Raw genomic sequence first — 19,315 nt, forward strand, 5'->3', positions numbered from 1 at the left:
CATGCCTAGAAAAAAAATATTTTTTAACTCCTTGGGGCTTGTAGAGGCTTCTGTTTATGGATTGTGCCTTTCAGTTTCCTTTTGACCAATCACAGTGCTATTAGCTCTGCTAATGCGCTGGGATTGGCTCACAGTTCGTTTGTTTTTTCACTTTACTATTTTTCCTGGCACAGAGCTGTCCTAACGAGAGGTCCAGACCTCTCGTTAGATTTCCTGCCTTTTTCCTGCGTAAAGGCAATCGGAAAAGGTTAGTGCATCTCGTTTCAATGGGGTTTTCACACTAATTGCTCATCTCCATTCCGTTTTCGTTAGCTGCTGGCTTCCTCGGTAAAAGCCCTTTGATGCATGCAACGGATCAAATTTTCCTCGTTGGAGGGTCATTAAAGGCTCATTAAGCTTTAGTGCATCTGCCTCTAAATGTTAACTAGAGAGTATGCTCCTGGGTATCTGAAGAAGAGCCAGATGTCTTCTCCAAAGAGGGGTCCACTGTGTTTCCTTCAGATCCCTCTTTACCACATGAGATTTAAATATACCCCTGAAGAGCTCTCATTCATTGATTTTAAGGGCATGTCTAAATTTTTCCCATTTTTTATTTGAAAACAGATGAGCCCAGGGCAGAAACTCTGGACATCCTTCAGTTTTATCATCTCTCCCCACAAGGAAGGTGTGACAGTGCCTGTTCACAGAATCCTGAAGCAGATACAGATGAAATGGGACATCCTGTCTGTTTACAGTAGATTATCAAGAAGATCAACTTTATGGATAGAGCTTTGAAGGCAGGCTTCAGGAATCAAGAAGCTAAAGTATCTTCAGCATTCCATGATTGTAGAAGCCACTCTCAAAAGGGCCAAGAGTTTGACGATTTACTCCTTGGTGCCCCAGGCAGAGAAGCAAGGTCCTACTACACTCAAAGGCATAGTTACCAGCCTTCTGTTCGGTGTACTCGGGCGATTCAGGGCCCAGGTCTCACCAGCCTCGTTCCCAGAAATCCCATCCGGCTCCCCCAGTCAAAGCAGGGCACGGGCTTTTGACTGGCTCCAGCAGAGCATATTTGCGCAAAGAGTATTGGTTACGGACGACACCCTTATCTCTGACCAGTGGATGCTTCAAATAGTCTGTCATGGGTATGCTTTACATTTGTACAGGAAATCTCTGCCCTTCTGCAGGCCTGAGTGGTCGAATGCATACCACCAGGGTAAGGGAAAGGATTCTGTTCCAGGTACTTGTGATAAGAAAACGGGTGGATTCTGTTCCATCCCAGTCCTAAGGGCTTTGAATAAATTTCTGGTGAAAAAAGTTCAGGATGATTTTTCTGGGCACCCTACTTCCTCTCATTCAGGAAAATGATTGGCTGTGCTCCCTAGACTTACCTCCTGTGACTGGGAAGTATTGAAATGTGGGTATCTCAGATTTCAGGTGGGGAAACGCCACTTCAAGTATCGTGTTCTGCTATTTGGCCTAGCTTCTGCTCCCTGAGTTTTAACCAAGTGCCTGGCAGTAGTCGCAGCATGTCTACTTAGACTGGGACTATGTGTTTCCTTACATGGTTGTTTGGCTGGTCAAGAACACATATAAGGAGGGAGCAACCGAGTCAATGTGGTTGACTATTCAGGTGCTAGAACTACTGAGGTTTGTTATCCCATGTCCATTCAGTATGTCAATTAAGGTACATAGGAGCCCTGATAGAGACACAGTGCAGGCTCAGGCTTTCCTTCCTCTAGCAAGAACAGATACCTTGGTAGCACGTGCCTCACAGGTCTACAGCAGCCAGCAGGTTTCAGATCAGCAAATGAAGAGACTGATGCACATGGCTTCCACGGTACATGTCGCTCCCATGGCACAACTCCATTTTGAGAGCAGCCCAGTGAACCTTAGCTTCCCAGTGCTCTCAAGCTAAGGGAAACCTAACGGATGTCATTCGCATCCCACTGGAGTTCACTCATGCGGTGAATGATCAGGTCCAATTTGACCCTGTGACATTAATTCCAAATTCCACTGTATCCAAAGTGTATCTGCAACCTAGGCTGGATACAACAGATGTATCCAGCCTAGGTTGCAGAGCTCATGTGGCTGGACTTCACACTCAAGGTCAGTGGGTCCGCTCAGGAGGCTCATCTTCAAATCAATCTCCTCAAGCTATGGGCCATTTGGAACACTCTAAAGGCTTTCAGAGGTTGACTCCAAAACTGTATTATCCAAATTCAGACAACCAGGTTGCAATGTTTTATGTGAACAAGTGGGGAGGATATGGGATCCTACCCCTTGTGTCGGGAAGTGGTAGATATGTGCAGTGGGCTCTCCTTCATGGGATGAGTCTCCATGGCATATATCTTGGCAAGAACAACTGCCTGACAGACAGACAGCAGAATATTGCAACTGTCTGAGTGGTCTCTGAACATGGGCATAGCATGAAAGGTCTTCCAAGAGTGGGGCACCCCCTCGGTGGATCTTTTTGCCACTCAACTCAACAACAAGGTCCCTCAGTTCTGCTGCAGGCTTGGATCACATGACAGACTAGCATCGGATGCCTTCCTCTTACATTGGGGAAGAGGACTTCTGTATGCATACCCTCCTATACCTCTTACTGGGCAAGACTGAGGCACCATGATACATATTGCTCCTTATTGGCCATGACAGATATTGTTCCCTTTTCTTCTGGAGTTGTCTTCAGAAGATCCGTGGAGATCGAACTGTTTTCCGACCCTCATAATGCAAAATGAGTTCCTTCTACATCCCAACCTCCAATCTCTGGCCTTGTGACTTGGATGTTGAGTATGTGGAACTTGAATCCCTCTAATTGCCTGAGGGTGTCTCCCATGTCTTGTGGGCTTTCACTAAGAGGTGTTACTCTTTTAGGTGGAGAAGGTTTGCCGTCAGGTGTAAGAGCAAGGCCTTAGAACCCTTCTCTTGCCCTGCACAAAAACTACTTTACCTCCTACAGCTCTGAGTCTGATTTAAAGACCAATTCTGTAAGGGTTCATCTTAATGCAATTGGTGCTTATCAGCATGTAGGAAGCGAGTCCATCTCCATACAGCCTTTAACTGTTTGCTTTATGACAGGTTTGTTGTTGACAAAGCTCCCTATCAAACCTCTGGTTGCGTTGTGGGATCTCACTTTAGTGGCTGTATTTGGCCACGTGAATACATAGAATATCTTTGGCCGGTTTGAAGATAACCAGCTGTGTTAATATTCAGACTTTACTGGTTATCTTCAAATCAGCCAAAAATAAACCAAACATTTAATGCTGGTCACCGGAAATGGCCCATATTGGAAGGATCATCTGAGCAGCAACCATCTTGGGAAGATCATCTGAAAGGCAGCCATCTTGGAAGGATCGTTTGAGGAGCAGCCATCTTAGGTAGCTCACTAGGAGGCAGCCATCTTGAGTTCTTTTGGGCGTACCCTATGGGAGCTCTTGCCTCACAGCTGAGACCAGGACCCTCTGATTGGAGGCCTATTTAAGAGCTGGCCTGAGCCACCATCTTTGCTTCGGCTTCTATGATTATATAGAGGTTTGGTGCTCGCATCGTGTGTTTCACTGCTTACTTGTCTGCTGATACCTGACTACTTGGACTGGACCTGACTACCCGCTGTGTTGCTGCCTGCCTTGACCTTTGGACCGGACCTGACTACCCGCTGAGTTACGCCCGCCTTTATCACTAGCTAGGTCATTGGCTGCCCAACCCCATCCAGATCCCGAAGTCCTGGTGGCCACCTGCATCTGGGGGCTCTCAACTCCTGGGAAACGGTGGTCGCTTCCCAGGTGAAGCCAGGGGTTGTCCGGCCGCCTGACTGAGTGCAGCGCTGCTCTTCATCCACCGTGCTCAGTCGTGGCACAAGGGCTCACTACTCAAGTCCTAACACACAGTCTGAATATCGGCCCCAAATTGTCTTTCAGACAGACCAAGGCAGATTCTGCATCCTCGCAAGTGATTCCTAGATGAGGATGTAGTCCATAATATCTTTCAAGAGTGGGGCACCCCCTCATTAGATCTTTTGTGCCACTCATTACAACACAGTCCTTCAATTCTGTTCTAGACTAAGATCACATTGCAGACTAATCTCAGATGCTTTCCTCATTCATTGGAGGGAGGGGGAAGGGCTTCTGTATGTATATCCAATTGCTTTCCTGGTAAAAACTCTTCTAAAACTCAAACAAGATCAAGGAACAATGATTCTCCGAGGACAAGCAGGTCGCTTATTCTCACACCTGGGTCGACATCCGCGTCAGCCTGGGAACCGGAATTTTGCCACAACAAAAAAACAAAAAAAGTTTTTGGTGAAAAAGTAGAGAATCTTGTTGACCAGATCAAGAAGCATAATGATGGTATGGATTATCTCTCCTGCCCAGGCGCCTTCTGCTACAACCTCCTCATCTAGGAGGTTTTTTGGAGGGAAGAGGAGTGCTCCCTATTCCTATGCTAGGCGTAGGTACACTCCGGCTTCTCGACAGCCTACTCAGGCTCAGCCCCAGCGTGCTTATTCTCATCAACAGCGTGTACCTAAAGCCCCTGCTGCTCCCTTGCAAAAGCAAGGGATGAGCTTTTGACTGGCTCCAGTTAAGCATAGCCACAGTAAAAGTGTCCATACCAGACGGCTTGCCGATTGGAGGGAGGTTAATGTTTTTTCACCAAAGATGGCCTCTCGTTAGTAACCTCTGACCAGTGGGTTCATCAAATAGTCCAGTTAGGATACACCCTCAATCTGGAATCCAGACCTCCAAATTGCCCACCGGGAGCTCATTCTTACAGCTCCCAGCACAAGCAGGTACTTGCAGAGGAACTCTCCGCCCATCTAGAGGCCCATGCGGTTGAACCTGTTCCACCAGGGGAAGAAGGTCTGGGATTCTATTCCAGGTACTTCCTTGTGCAAATGAAAATGGGGGGGATGCTTCCCATCCTAGACCTAAGGGCCCTGAACAAATTCCTAGTCTGAGAAAAGTTTAGGATGGTTTCCCTGGGCTCCCTTCTTCCCATGATTCAGGAGAACGATTGGCTATGCTGTCTGGACTTAAAAAATGCTTACACACACATCTCTATACTTCCAGCTCACAGGAAGTATCTTCGATTTTAGCTGGGAACACAGCACTTTCAGTACCATGTACTGCCCTTTGGCCTGGCGTCTGCGCCCAGAGTGTTTACAAAATGTGTAGCAGTAGTCGCAGCATCGCTACGCAGATTGGGAGTGCATGTGTTTCCTTATCTCGACGATTGGCTGGTGAAGAGCACCTCGAAGGACAGTGCTCTGGAGTCCATGCAAATGACTATTCAGATGCTAGAGCTACTAGGGTTCTTAATAAATTACTCCAAGGCCCATCTCACTCCTGTCCAAAAATTGGAGTTCATTGGAGCACTGCTGGAAACAAAGACAGCTAGGGCTTATCTTCCCGAGACAAGAGCAGACAACTTTCTGTCCCTGGTGTCCACAGTTTGAGCGTCTTAGCAGATCACAGCTTGGCAGATGTTGAGACGTTTAGGGCACATGGCCTCTACAGTGCATGTAACACCTATGGTATGTCTTCATATGAGATCAGCTCAATGGATCCTAGCTTTCCAGTGGTATCAGGCTACAGGGAATCTGGAGGATGTGATCCATCTGTCCACCGAATTTCGAAATTCTCTTCAGTGGTGGACAATCCAGTCCAATTTGACCATGGGACGATCATTCCAAATTCCTCAGCCATAAAAAGGGCTGATGACGGATTCATCCCTCCTAGGGTGGGGACCTCATGTAGATGGACTTCACATTCAAGGAGCCTGGTCCTTCTGGGAAACAGGTCTTCAGATCAACCTCCTGGAATTAAGAGCGATCTGGAACGCTCTGAAGGCTTTCAGAGATAAGCTGTCCAACCAAATAATCTTGATTCAAACAGACAATCAGGTTGCAATGTATTGCACCAACAAGCAGGGGGGCACCAGATCTCGCCCTCTGTGTCAGGAAGCTGTCCAGATGTGGCTTTGAGTATGCCGTCAGGGCATGTTTCTTCAAGCCACTTAGGTGTTACTCTTTTAAATGGAGGAGGTTTGCCGTCTGGTGTGGGAGCAAGGCCTTAGATCCCCTAACTTGCCCTACACAGGCCTGCTTGAATACCTTCTACACTTATCAGTCTTGTCTCAAGACCAACTCCATAAGGGTTCACCTTAGTGGAATTAGTGCTTATCAACGTGTAGAAGGTAAGCCCACCTCTGGACAGCCTTTAGTTGTTTGCTTCATTAGAGATTTGCTTTTATCAAAGTCCCCTGTCAAACCTCCACTAATATCATGGGATCTGTGTCGTTCTCTCCCAGCTGATGAAAGCTCCTTTTGAGCCACTGAATTCCTGCCATCTGAACTACTTGACCTGGAAGATCCTTTTTTTTTTTTGGTGGCTGTTCAGCTCATAGGATCAGTGAGCTTCAGTTCTTAGTAGTGGATGCACCTTATACTAAGTTCCATCACAACAGAGTAGTTCTCCACACACACCCCCAAGTTCCTGCCAAAGGTGGTGTCCGAGTTCCATCTGAACCAGTCTTGTCGTGCCAACATTCTTCCCCCAATCTCATGTCCATCCTGGCAAAAGCAACTTGCACACCTTGGATACAAAAGGGCATTGGCCTACTACATGGAGCGGACAAAGCCCCACAGACACCCAGCGTTTTGTTGCGTTTCCTGATGGGATCAAAAGAATCATTTCAGTTTGGTTAGCAGATTACATTTCCTTCACTTTATGCCCAGGCTGGGCTTGCCTTGGAGGGTCATGTCACTGCTCATAATGTCGGAGCCATGGCCACATCGGTAGCCCACTTAAGGTCAGCCTCCATTGAAGAAACTTGCAAGCCTGTGATGTCATCAGTCCACACATTCAATTCACATCGCACTACTGCATGCTTAAGCAGGATACCTGATGCAACAGTCTGTTCGGGCAGACAGTGTTGCAGAATCTGTTTGGGTTTTAGAATCCAACTCCACCCTCCTAGGGGCTTTTTCTTCTGTTCCAGGCTACACTCTCACTCAGTTTGTGTATACTTTCAGGTCAATCTGTATAATGTCCTTGCTGTTGCGAGGCCCAATTGATCAGTGGTTGTTTTTTCGGTGAGCCTGGATGCTAGAGATTCCTCACTTGTGAGAATATGAAGCCTGTTGTCCTTGGAGAATACCTACCGCAGGTAAGTATTCGCTACATCTATCAGTCGAGCCTTAAGATCAACTGTATTAGAGTTTTATATTAATAGAATTGGCATCTATCATCACCAGGTAGAAGGTAAACCCATCTCTACTCAGCCTTCAGTTCACTTTATGCAGACTTGCTTCTATTGAAGCCTGCTATTAAGCCTCCTGCAGTGTCATAGCAAGTCAACACAGTTGATGAAAAGCGCCTTTTGAGCCATTAGGTATATGCCAACTGATATACCTGACCTGGAAGGTCTTATTTTTGTTTACAGTCTTAGCACATAGGGTGAATGTGTTCCAGGCCTTAGTAGTTGTTCCACTTTAACACTAAAGAGACAGTTCTATAAAGTGGCACCTAAATGTAAGCATGATAAAGAAGCATGCTTACTGCCAATTGTAGAACAGTGGTCCTCGGTCCACCCATCAACATCTCATTGCTGTTCTGGAACAGTACTCCTGATGCAGAAGTTGGTTTGACCAGACAGACCTTTGGAATCTAACTGGCATCTAACATGAATTCTACTCCCCTAGGACCATTTATATTAGTTCCAGGCTGCCTTATTTTTTTTTTTTTTTTTTATAACCATTTAAATTTTTACAAGCGATAAAACAACTTACCAGAAATACAGGAAAGTATTATATAGGAATTATTTCAGTCAGGTAATTCTATTCTCTTCCTTAGACCACTAAATAGGGAGAGTGAAACAAGACAAGGAGATCAATTAAACAGTAAACAGAAAAAGAAATGTGGTATTAACCTGATTATCTCCAGATATTACTCATCTAATTCATTATTCCACATTGATCATCTGGTTGACTTCTTCAAGGCCAATACGGTGTATAGTCAAATCATTTCATTGAAAACATACTTATTGTCCAATATTAGTTAGAAATAATAGATCTGATTACATTCTTTCTCTTTTAAAAACCAGAAGTTATTTAACAATACATATACTTAAGTCTCTAATTCAAATCCCACTGATTAAAGTAATACCAGTTTTCACAGGTTTCATTTACTCCTTTTAAAGTAATAATTGAGGAAATATTTCTGAGGAAAACTTTAGGAGTCATACCCGGAACTCTGGGAAAAACAATAATCTCGATATTAATCATCTATAATAATGTTCATTTTATTATTCAAAGTTTCTGGTCTATCATTTTCAAAATCATAACCACTTCTTGCTAGTGTAGAATCATTTGTTATATCAATTTTTCACTCTCAAAAGGTTCAGTTAATTGTCCATGTAACTCTCTAATAAAATTATATCTAAAACAAAATTATTTACTTCCACCATTAAGTCCCAAAGCGCCTTCAATGTAACCTCCACGGGAGCCAAAAACTCCAAGTTGATTTCTCTTAGGTGTTTAGGAGTGGTTCTGCCGATTCGGGTTCTGCTGTAAACGTCCTCTGTTTCAGCATATGCCTCTAACTCACTCCTCCACTCCTTTGGACACGGTGGTTGAATAATTCGGGAGGGGTGGAGTTGTTTTTTCCAGGTCCAAGAGCGTCGACGCTCCTTCGCCGGCGCTAATCAAAGGACTCGCCAATCCTTTCATCTGTGGGCAGTTCGTCACGTAGCGGTCCCACACTTGCTGCTCAGGGGACAAAATGCTGGCCATCGGCCACCAGTTGTCCTCTTCCTCTCAGTTAAGGTAACTGCAATTGCAGAGAGGAAATTTACGTAAAGAAGACAAAACTTCAGAGGGCAACTGGGCCGTTGGGCATACGAACTTCAGGTCGCCATTTTACCACTCTCCCAGTTTGGGACACTCTTTGTTTTCTCCTGAGAGGCCTGTCTGATATGGGTAACCCTTCAGCATAGCCCTCTGAGTCATTGAAACACAGAAGCCCCTCCACCACTGCAAGGTGGTGTCCCTTCGGAGGGAGTTCCAGGCTGCCTTAAACAAAAAAATTTTAAAAATACATAATAGTTCAGTTCTTAAAATATTATTTGCCCTTACAACATAACAGGTGAGGGCCGAATTTCTATCCTTTTTGGTTTTTATTTTTTTTTTTTTCATTAAAGGCAACTTGTAGCTATGAGTCCTATGTGTAAGACAATTTATTCTGCTTGTCCTTGGAGAGCATTTGCTATAGGTAAGTTTTCCTTACACAGTGCCCAGATTCTGCAGGTGCATATATTAGTCCTATTTTATAAAAACTCTTGTTCTGTGTTCCGTCCAAAAGTTGCCCTACAAGTTTAGTTGAGTTTAATATGGCATTTGTTTTGCTTAGCAAGCACGTGGTACAAGGTGGATTACAAAAATTTAAAAGAACATAAACATAATAAAATACATGCAAATATAAATCTGCTGCAATAAAAAAAAGAACAATTATAGTCAAAACTCCCCCAACCATACAATTATTATATTCATAAAACTCCTATATAGTAAAAACCCCAAGCACATGACTTTTCATAATAATCGATCTACCAATCCTTCCAAATCTATCCATACTATGAAAAGTATCCAAACAATGCAGTTCTAAATAGAGGCACCAAATAACCACATTTTCAGTTGTTTACAGAGCTGCAGTTGAACTTTTTTTATCTTAAAATTTCTGATGGAGAATTCCAAGTCAATTCCTGCTTCGGCCAAACCCCATAACTTTATTCTTGTATGTGTCAGTAAGAATTGACACGTGTGTATTTCATAAGATATGCATAAGTGCCAGTCTCACCCATGGCTATGCCTTATTCTATATCCGTTGATAGTAAGAGCTGAATTTTCCTTACATTTCCGTGTTTATTTTATATATTCCTATTTTGAGTGGGCAAAATGCTGTTCAACACACTGAAATTGCCTATATAATTACCCAAATGGGTTTCCTCTCACTCTCATTTGAGAAGAGGAATTTCTGTTGGTAAATTGTGGCCTTGTCTTTCTTGAATTATGGAAACATTAGTAAAAAAAAAAAAAGCCCCGTTTCTGATGCAAATGAAACGGGGGCTAGCAAGGTTTTCTTCAGAGTGTGCATGTGGGAGTGTGTGTCCCTGCCCTCTGCCCTCTCTCCCTTCCCCTGTGTTGTCTGTCCCCTCCCCCATCCGAGTGGAATCCTTCAGTGTTAAGTTTCCTGCTGTGCTGTGTTTGTGTTACAGACAGAGTGAGGGCGTCTCTCTCCCCTCCCCCCTCTGAGTCCTTCACTGTTACAGAGAGAGCGATTTCGTGCTGTGCTGGTTTCCTTCACTGTTTGTGTTACAGACAGAGCGAGGGTGGGGCAGACACTCATGGGGAAACCGGATATCTCTGGCGCTTCACACTTCCGGCTGGAGGCTTCATTAGAACGTTGGTGGTGCCTTTTATATGTAGAGATCTTTTATAAAAATAACTATTCCACTTTTGTGACCAGTGGGTCAAAAGAATCTGTCAGTTAATAGGCACCCATATTGTATTATATATGACCGCACCTTGAGTATTGTGTTCAATTCTGGTCGCCGCATCTCAAGAAAGATATATTAGAATTGGAAAAGGTGTGGGGATGGGACGACTTCCCTATGAAGAAAGACTAAGGAGGCTAGGGCTTTTCAGCTTGGAGAAGAGACAGCTGAGGGGAGACATGATAGAGGTATACAAAATAATGAGTAGAGTGGAACAGGTGGATGTGAAGCATCTGTTCACGCTTTCCAAAAATACTAGGACTAGGGGGCATGCGATGAAACTACAATGTAGTAAATTTAAAACAAATCTGAGAGAACTTTTCTTCACCCAACACATAATTAAACTCTGGAATTCGTTGCCGGAGAACGTGGTGAAGGCGGTTAGCTTGACAGACTTTAAAAAGGGATTAGACGGTTTCCTAAAGGACAAGTCCATAAACCACTACTAAATGGACTTGGGAAAAATTCACAATTTCAGGAATAACATGTATAGAATGTTTGTACATTTTGGGAAGCTTGCCAGGTACCCTTGGCCTGGATTGGCCATTGTCGTGGACAGGATGCTGGGCTCGATGGACCCTTGATCTTTTCCCAGTGTGGCATTACTTATGTACTTATATACTTCTATATAGATAACTGTAAAATATGTTGGACATGTCTATTTACAGAGTAAGACTGCATTTGACTTGTATATTGAAGTGTAAGGCGAACAATTGTTCTCTCTAAAAAGCAAATTTTTAAAAAGTTGTTGGAGGTTGAATTTGAGGAGACAATTGGATTTAGCTCACACCTTTTTCAGTAGTATCTCAGGTACACTAACTATTTCCCTGTCCTCGGAGGGTGTACATTCTAATGAGCCAATTCTCAAAACCTACTGCTGGTGCATAGGAATAGCATGCCTAAAAATACGTGGAATGCTCTTTTAGCACAGGTAACAACATATGTGGCAGAGATGGCCGCAAAATGTATTTGAATTTATTTATTTGGATTTTGCTCACACCTTTTTCAGTAGTAGCTTAAGGTGAGTTACATTCGGGTACACTGGGTATTTAAATGTAGTCAAATGTATGCTAATGTCCAAGGAAACAGCAGAGCAAGTGATCCACAAGATCCAAAGCGACAGTATGAAAAAAGCAGATCACACAAGGAAAAGTCCCTTTGGAAATGCTTTATTCATATGGGTTCATTTTAGCTTTAAATCTCACGTGGATTTCTAAAGGGACATTTTCTTGTGCGATATGCTCCTTTAAAACCATCAAAATGTATGCTAGTGACATTGTTTGCATTGCCTTCTCAATGCTCAAAGAACAGTTTGAGCCTGGAACTAATATAAATGCACAAACAAACCTTGCTCTTTTTGCTGGAAAAATGCCAGCTCAAAGCTGGAGGTGGAAGGTTTCAAGAGAGGTTTTCTTGATTTCCAATTCAGTTTAAAATCTGCTGGCTTTGATTTCTTTTGGAAGTGGAAGAAAGCCCATGAAGCTTGTAAATGCTGGAACTGAGAGAAATGTGTGCGAGTCCAAGCAAATCCGAAAGTGAAAGCACACATTGGCGTCTTTTTTTTTTTTTTCTTTTTTTTTTTTCTGTGCTTAAATATAAGCCTTCCAAATTGGGGGAAAAAAGGCTTATATTTAATGGCACAAGAAGAGTGGCGCATGGTCGGGTTTGCCTGGCACTTGTGCACAAGAGCTGCACTTACCGTGAAAGTGTCCTGCACATTCCTCCCCCTTGCTTTTGCTTTTACAATGTACATATAATTTGAATATAATTTCCTTTGAGCATTGCAGGGGCGTAGCCAGACAACAGATTTTGGGTGGGCCTAGGCAAGAAGTGGGTGGGCAATAAGTGTTCTCGCCTCCCCCCACCACCAAAAAAATTATCTCAGCTGGTGGAAAAACGCTTCTTTCCACCTTGGCAATCTGCAGCAGGCATGCACTGAAAACTGAGCATGCGCAGGTACTAGTAACGTGGAGAGTAGCGTTTTCGTTACCATCAGGGGGAAGTTTCAGCTGGCAGAGCTTGGGATCCCCATTAGCTACCGCTAAACGTGTGCTACTGTTAGGTGGGCCTGAGCCCTAAGTGGGTGGGCCCCAGCCCACCCAGGCCCACCTGTAGCTACGCCACTGGAGCATTGGAGAGCTATCTTTTGCACTTTCAGCAGTATAGGTTGTGTGCTGTTGGCTGTATTGTGAGAGTTCTGAGAATTGGCCTCTAAGATCACAAGGAGGAGGAGCAGCAGGCTTTGAACCTGGCTGCCCTAACCACTAGGCTACTCCCCCCCCCCACTCCATAAAGGACAATTTTGTATGCCCTCTAAAAAGCTGTCAATTTAAAATACAAAGGAGAGGAGATGGGTGATTCTGTCCCTCAGTCTACGGGCATCCCACAGCCCTTCATTCTGTCATGCTGGATCCAGCAGAGGAGGAGGTTCAAAAGTCATTCAGTTTGCTTTTCTTTGGATATAAAAGCTAATTATCCTTTTCAGCAACTGCAAAGCCTTTTAAAACCACCTGATTTTATTTTTTGACATACATATTTGAACTTATGAAACAAATGTAAAATAAAACCATGTGAAATCTTGATGACAGTCTCATTCAGTTTCTGCTTTTAATTTGTCAGATTCAGTCATGTTCCTTAATTATAAAGCTTATTGAGATTCCAAGTTTTGAGTGTTTTTTTAAAGATCAATAAACTGATATGAATTTCTATTTTTTAATAGATACCAATGATTGCAACCCTCATCCATGGTAAGGGCTAAAATTACTACTGTGTTACGTCTATTTGTTATAAGGCATATTCTAAAGAAACTTAATGTTTTGATACAAGGGTTAACTTGCATCCGGGTATGGGGTGTTTTCATTTGCATTTTTACTGTTTAAAGATGTAGGGGCTCTAAATATAGGGCATTAAGTTGAAACGCACGCATAATGCACAAGAGAGTACTTCCGTACAACGTGTTAAAGTGGAAATTTTATCTTTTCCACATTTCAGTTGCACTTTAGCACTATATATATATATATATATATATATAGGCATGAAATTAACTTATTGCAGGTACTACACACTAATTCCAACATATTTTCAAAAAGTGCCATGAATCTAGGCTTAGCATGCAGGGCAGGAAAGTCCCATGTTAAGACGCGCTAAGCCCAGATTCTAAGGCCTTGTAAAAGGGCCCCTTAGTGCAGAATAAATAGTCGACATTTGTTATAGCTAGGACCCCCTGTTCAGACATCTCTGCCTCTAGACGTCACATGCCAGCGATTTTACAAACAGAGGTGCAAGCAGCCTTCTAATAAATCAGGAAAGTAGCATTGAAAGTAATTTGGTAGAATGGAAAGAACAGTGTTTTTTAAACATTTCTCATCACACCTTGAATAAGACAGAAGGGGAAAATGTTACCTGATGTAGTCACTGATTTGTCTTTTTTTTTCTGCGCCTGCTTTTCTCTCTGTTTCTCTTTATAGAGGTATCTATAATATGGATTATTAAACAAATGTAAATGTCTTTGAAATGATTTATTTCTTTTTTTATTAATTTTAAAACAGTACAGTACTTGTAGAAACATACATCAGCATATATTATTGAAGTGAGAAAAAGAAAAGGAAAAAAAAAAGCCAAACATAAATGTGACAGTGGGCTGGTAAAAAAGTAGAACAGTATATGCAACATACTTTTAGGAAGTTAATTCCCTTTTACAAGATTACATAGCTATCTAGCAGTGGCCATGCTTTATAAAAAGACGAGATATGATCAAATCTTATGTCTGCTATTTCCTCATATCGCCTGTATGAACACAGCAGGTTTCACCATTCATGAAACAAAACAAGCTAATTATTTTTCCAATGAAGAGCAAGAGAAATCATTAAGTTAATTTAGCATATTTTTGAGGAATTGGCAGGCCAGGAGTTGAAGCCTTGAGGATCAGTATCTTAAAGGACAGAGTATCTTGAATTTTAAGTATCTTCTGAGTGGTGCCCCAAACCGAACGCCAGTATGACTGCAGGTTACAACAAGAAAAAAAGCAAATGATCTAATGAACCCACTTCAGATTGACATGACCAACATAAATTTGATGTACTTTGGTTTACTTTAGCAAGCTTTACAGGCGTCCAGTGGGATTTATGGACAATATAGTAGGTAGACTGTAGAAGAGCAGCAGAAAAGGAGGAGCACATTGTTTTTGTCCAAAAAAGATCCCACTCCTTGCTAGACAGCGAGACATTTAACTCATTTTCCCATGCAGAAGTAAGGTCAGAACATAGGTTAGGTTTTGACGATTGCATGAGTTTATACAATTTAGATGCAGACTTTGGGCTCATGAGGGATTGACAGACTGCTGAAACTTGAGACTGTAGATTGACGATCTGATGATGCAGGATAGAAGTGATTTATTTCTGATTGGATCACTTCAGCCTCTAGTCCAGTACTGGATGATTTAATTTAAAAAAGAAAAAAGACTAAGTTGCAGCCTTCTAAATATGTGTAAATTTAAAATACCACAGAAGAGATCATCTTTGATGTGTTGTAGTTTATATTAAAACTTTATTTGAGCAATTACTGGTATTTTGAGAGTATCTGTTTTTTTAGTTTTTATTGCTCCTCTCAAGTAATTGTCCTGCCTTCTGGTTTCAAACTTCGTGTCACTGAAAGAACGTAAAGTAAAAGTACTATAGAAGTAATAGTAATGGTCCCTGGGAAAGACTTTTGAAAAGTTGGCAAACTTCATTTATTTTAAGTGCTAAAGCCAGTGGTGTAGCCAAGGGTGGGCCCAGGCCCACTCACTTTGGGCTCAGGCCCATCCAGTAGTAGCACACCTATGATGTGGCTGGCAGGGATGCCCAAGCCCCACCAGCCGAAAACTCCCAACAACTGTTCCTCCTGCATACCTTGTAAACAGCAGCGAGAAGCAACTGATACATACTGTTCGCACTGGCCCCACAGCCTTCCATCTGATGTAAAAAGGAAGTTGCATCAGAGGGAAGGCTGTGGGGCCAACATGAGCAGTGTATATTAGTTGCTGCTCGCTGCCGATGAAAATCTGCTATTTAAAAGGTATGCGGGGGAGGGGGATGTTTGAGAAACCATATGGCATGCAGGCAAGAGGGGGAGAGACCAAATCACTTGTGGGACAGGGCAGAGCTCTTCTGCCCACCCATCTTGGGCCCAGGCCCACCCAAAATTGGGTGTCTGGCTACACCCCTGGCTAAAGCACATTCTTCCTTCACTTCTAACCTGTTTTAGTTACACCTGCAGAGAAGGGTCAGTGTCCTCTTCTCCCCTCCCCCCACCTCATTTTTTTTCTTAAGAAATCTAGCTGAAGCTGCTTTCACAATACTGGTGGCTTATATTTACAAAAAAATAGTTTTTTTCTTCCCCCTGTTCTGCTATAGTGAGAAAATAACATGAATAGTGACAACAGGAATTTGTATTTGAATAGTCTATTGTGTGAAAGGAAATCGGTGCTTGCATATCTGAACTTGTGGATCTACTATGAGAACTTCTATTGTAATTAGGTTTATTATTTTTACAGTTACAATGGCGGCATCTGTGTTGATGGTGTGAACTGGTTTCGCTGTGAGTGCGCACCAGGCTTTGCAGGTCCAGACTGCAGAATTAGTAAGTATCTGTAAGGGTAAAGGGACAGGAAGGTCTATGACCTTGTGACTTCATACGTTGGCATTGGGCCATCTGTTTACAAATAGTAACATAGTAGATGACGGCAGAAAAAGACCTGCACGGTCCATCCAGTCTGCCCAACAAGATAACTCATATTTGCTGCTTTTTGTGTGTACCCTACTTTGATTTGTACCTGTGCTCTTCAGGGCACAGACTGTATAAGTCTGCCCCGCACTATCCCCGCGTCCCATCCACCAGCCCTACCTCCCAACCACCGGCTCTGGCACAGGCACAGACCATATAAGTCTGCCCAGCACTATCCTCACCTCCCCAGCCCTGCCTCCCAACCCCGGCTCTGGCACAGACCGTACAAGTCTGTCCAGCACTATCCCCGCCTCCCAACCACCAGCCCCGCCTCCCGATCTTGACTAAGCTCTAATTGAATTATTCCATCAGGGTTAGAGCTGCTCTCACCTTTCAGGTAATGGGAGGCATTTTATTGTGATGCTGTCCTTTTATTCATTTTGACACGCATTAGAAGAATGGCTTGGGGAATAAGCCTAAAAATGCTCACATGACATGTGTATGTGTGTATATATAATATATAGGTAGGTAGATAGCTCTCTATATAGAGATAGATGCTATATAGATATATATCCTACCTTTTTATTAAGGGCTTATAGAGATGAAGGTCCCCATTATTTAGTTTTGCCAACATGGACTAATGATCAATAAGGTACTCTCTTCATGCATTTATTTGCAGTTCAATTTGTGGATCTTGAGAGTGGGCTTTCTCTTATTTTGGTTCACTTGGGTGACTGGTTCAGCCCAAATGTTGAATGAGTCTCATTTTAAGAGATCTCCTAACATCCTGCTAGTTATAAAATGAGGATACTTTGGTGAACTCAGTGTTAATCTGATGCTTATTTTATTCAGTATAATTGTCATCAGATTTATTTATGCTTTTATTATATCATGGGTTTATGCTTTGTTTTGTAGTTTGTAGTGTGCTATATATTATTTGATTTTGTTCTCCACTTTAGGTCTTCACAAGATATAGAAAAGACAGGTTAAAATAAGATATTTGTAGCATTTTTTACCTGATCTTAAGCATTTCAAGATTCTCTCTTCTAGTCTGTGTTCGATGAAGGCTTTAAAAAGAAAATGTATTATAGACCGATGTTAGATAGGACACACTTTTTCGTGCAAATTTGCTTTTATTGCAGGAAAAAAAAAAAGAGCACACCAGCATAGCTTTGGAAATGCTTTCAAATATAGATTTGTAGGAGGAGTGTGGACAAGGTTGTTTTTAGAGAAGGGAAATGGATAATATATTATAGAGTGGGTGGGTAAGATGGATTTGGGATCTATGGTGGATATGTCAATGTGTTTGTTATATGACAAAATGTAATAAAAAGAACTTTAAAAAAAACAGAAATGGCTTTACATCTGTAGTTATGTAATGTGTGGCAGAATTGTGTTAGCACTGTGTCAGAAGTGGTGGGGCAGATATGCAATATAGAGTTGTCTCTGCAGGTGTAACTTTAGAAGCTATCAATGTTGCCTGCCTCTGTATAGGGGGTATAGGAGTGAGTTGAGGTTGTGTGGCACAGTGATTTTTGGTGACCTTTGCAACTGCTTCAGTTTATTCTGCCTGTGTTGCCAGGTTGTGTGTGTTTGCTTTTTGTGTTTGTTTTTGTTTTTTTGGGGGGAGGGGTGGAATAGCATGTTAGTATTCTAGAGCTTCTAATGCATGATTTTAAGGTCTGATAAAATTATTTTCATTGCTTCTTCCTGTATGATATGAATTTTAATCCAATTATTGGAATGTATTTAGTAAACAGTTGGAGATCCATTTGGTGAATGTATATTTCCAGCTGATGGTGATATAACTAAGCCTCTTTCTGGAAAAATTTGCCTAGGAGATTCAGAAGTGATGGTGGTTGTCGTACCTCCATCACAAAAAATCTTGTATCATTTTTCCAAGACTAGGAAGATTATCTTCCTTTAATGTTTTTGTTACATTTGTACCCCGCACTTTCCCACTCATGGCAGGCTCAATGCGGCTTACATGGGGCAATGGAGGGTTAAGTGACTTGCCCAGAGTCACAAGGAGCTGCCTGTGCTTGAAGTGGGGAATTGAACTCAGTTCCTCAGTTCCCCAGGACCAAAGTCCACCACCCTAACCACTAGGCCTCTCCTCCACTCCACACATGATTCCTCTTCCTCACTAACCAAGATAACAGAAAATTGAAATGTCTTGTATGTTGTAATTTGTTTTTTACAATTCAGTGTACTGGTTTCATGGTAGCATAGTAAATGAAGGCAGGTAAGGAGAAAAATGGCTCAGTTGGTCTAGTTTGAGATTCTTTTGCTTTGGGTAGATGTGCATATGAATTCCTGTAGACTACCTTCCCTTCCCCATGTTTTGTAGCTGACCTTGCTACCCTTTTCTCACCACTGCCTTCTGTTGTAAACATATAAGTACATAAGTAATGCCATACTGGGAAAAGACCAAAGGTACATCGAGCCCAGCATCCTGTCCTCATCAGCAGCCAATCCAGGTCAAGGGCACCTGGCAAGCTACCCAAATGTACAAACATTTTATACAAGTTATTCCCGAAATTGTGGATTTTTCTCAAGTCCATTTAGTTGCGGTCTATGGACTTGTCCTTTAGGAAACCGTCCAACCCCTTTTTAAACATGTCTAAAATCTTGTTATGACGAGACTGCCCCTTCTGCTGGTAGGCTACTTTAAGCCTTGCCTTTGATTCTTACAAGACCTGTATATAAGCTAATGCCCAGGCCCCCTTCTAGATCTTACTACCAAGCTTAATTTCAGTCACTAAGATTACTGAGATGTTTTAAAATAATAATTGTAGCAAAAAATAGCTCGTGGGCTTCAAGAAAAGGTGTGAAGAGAAAACTTTATTAAAAGACCTGCCACAGGGCATTTCAGCAAAAGCATGCTCCAGTATCATCCAGTCAGACATCTGCATTGTACTACCTCCCCTTAAAAAGAGGCAGACACGTTTAAACCCCGTGGTTTCACAGTATCAAAGAAATAAATCCATTTTTTGCTCATGTTGGCGCAAATATCTGCCAAAATCTGCAGCGCAATATGTCAAAATCATGTCCATATCTACAATGGGCTACCAGTGGTGCTTCC

At 42.5% G+C, this 19,315-nt stretch overlaps 1 protein-coding gene across 2 annotated transcripts in view; it reads left to right on the top strand.

The window, feature by feature from the left end:
- JAG2 (jagged canonical Notch ligand 2) overlaps positions 1-19,315 on the top strand; it is a 328,883-nt gene that overhangs the window by 281,009 nt on the left and 28,559 nt on the right. For both annotated transcript variants that reach the window (XM_030213667.1, XM_030213668.1), the window contains 2 exons: positions 13,247-13,274; positions 16,061-16,146. In XM_030213667.1, the coding sequence (XP_030069527.1) occupies positions 13,247-13,274; positions 16,061-16,146 (114 nt within the window). The remainder of the gene's footprint in view (positions 1-13,246; positions 13,275-16,060; positions 16,147-19,315) is intronic.

Source organism: Microcaecilia unicolor, chromosome 9, assembly GCF_901765095.1.
Source record: "Microcaecilia unicolor chromosome 9, aMicUni1.1, whole genome shotgun sequence".
Taxonomy (NCBI): domain Eukaryota; kingdom Metazoa; phylum Chordata; class Amphibia; order Gymnophiona; family Siphonopidae; genus Microcaecilia; species Microcaecilia unicolor.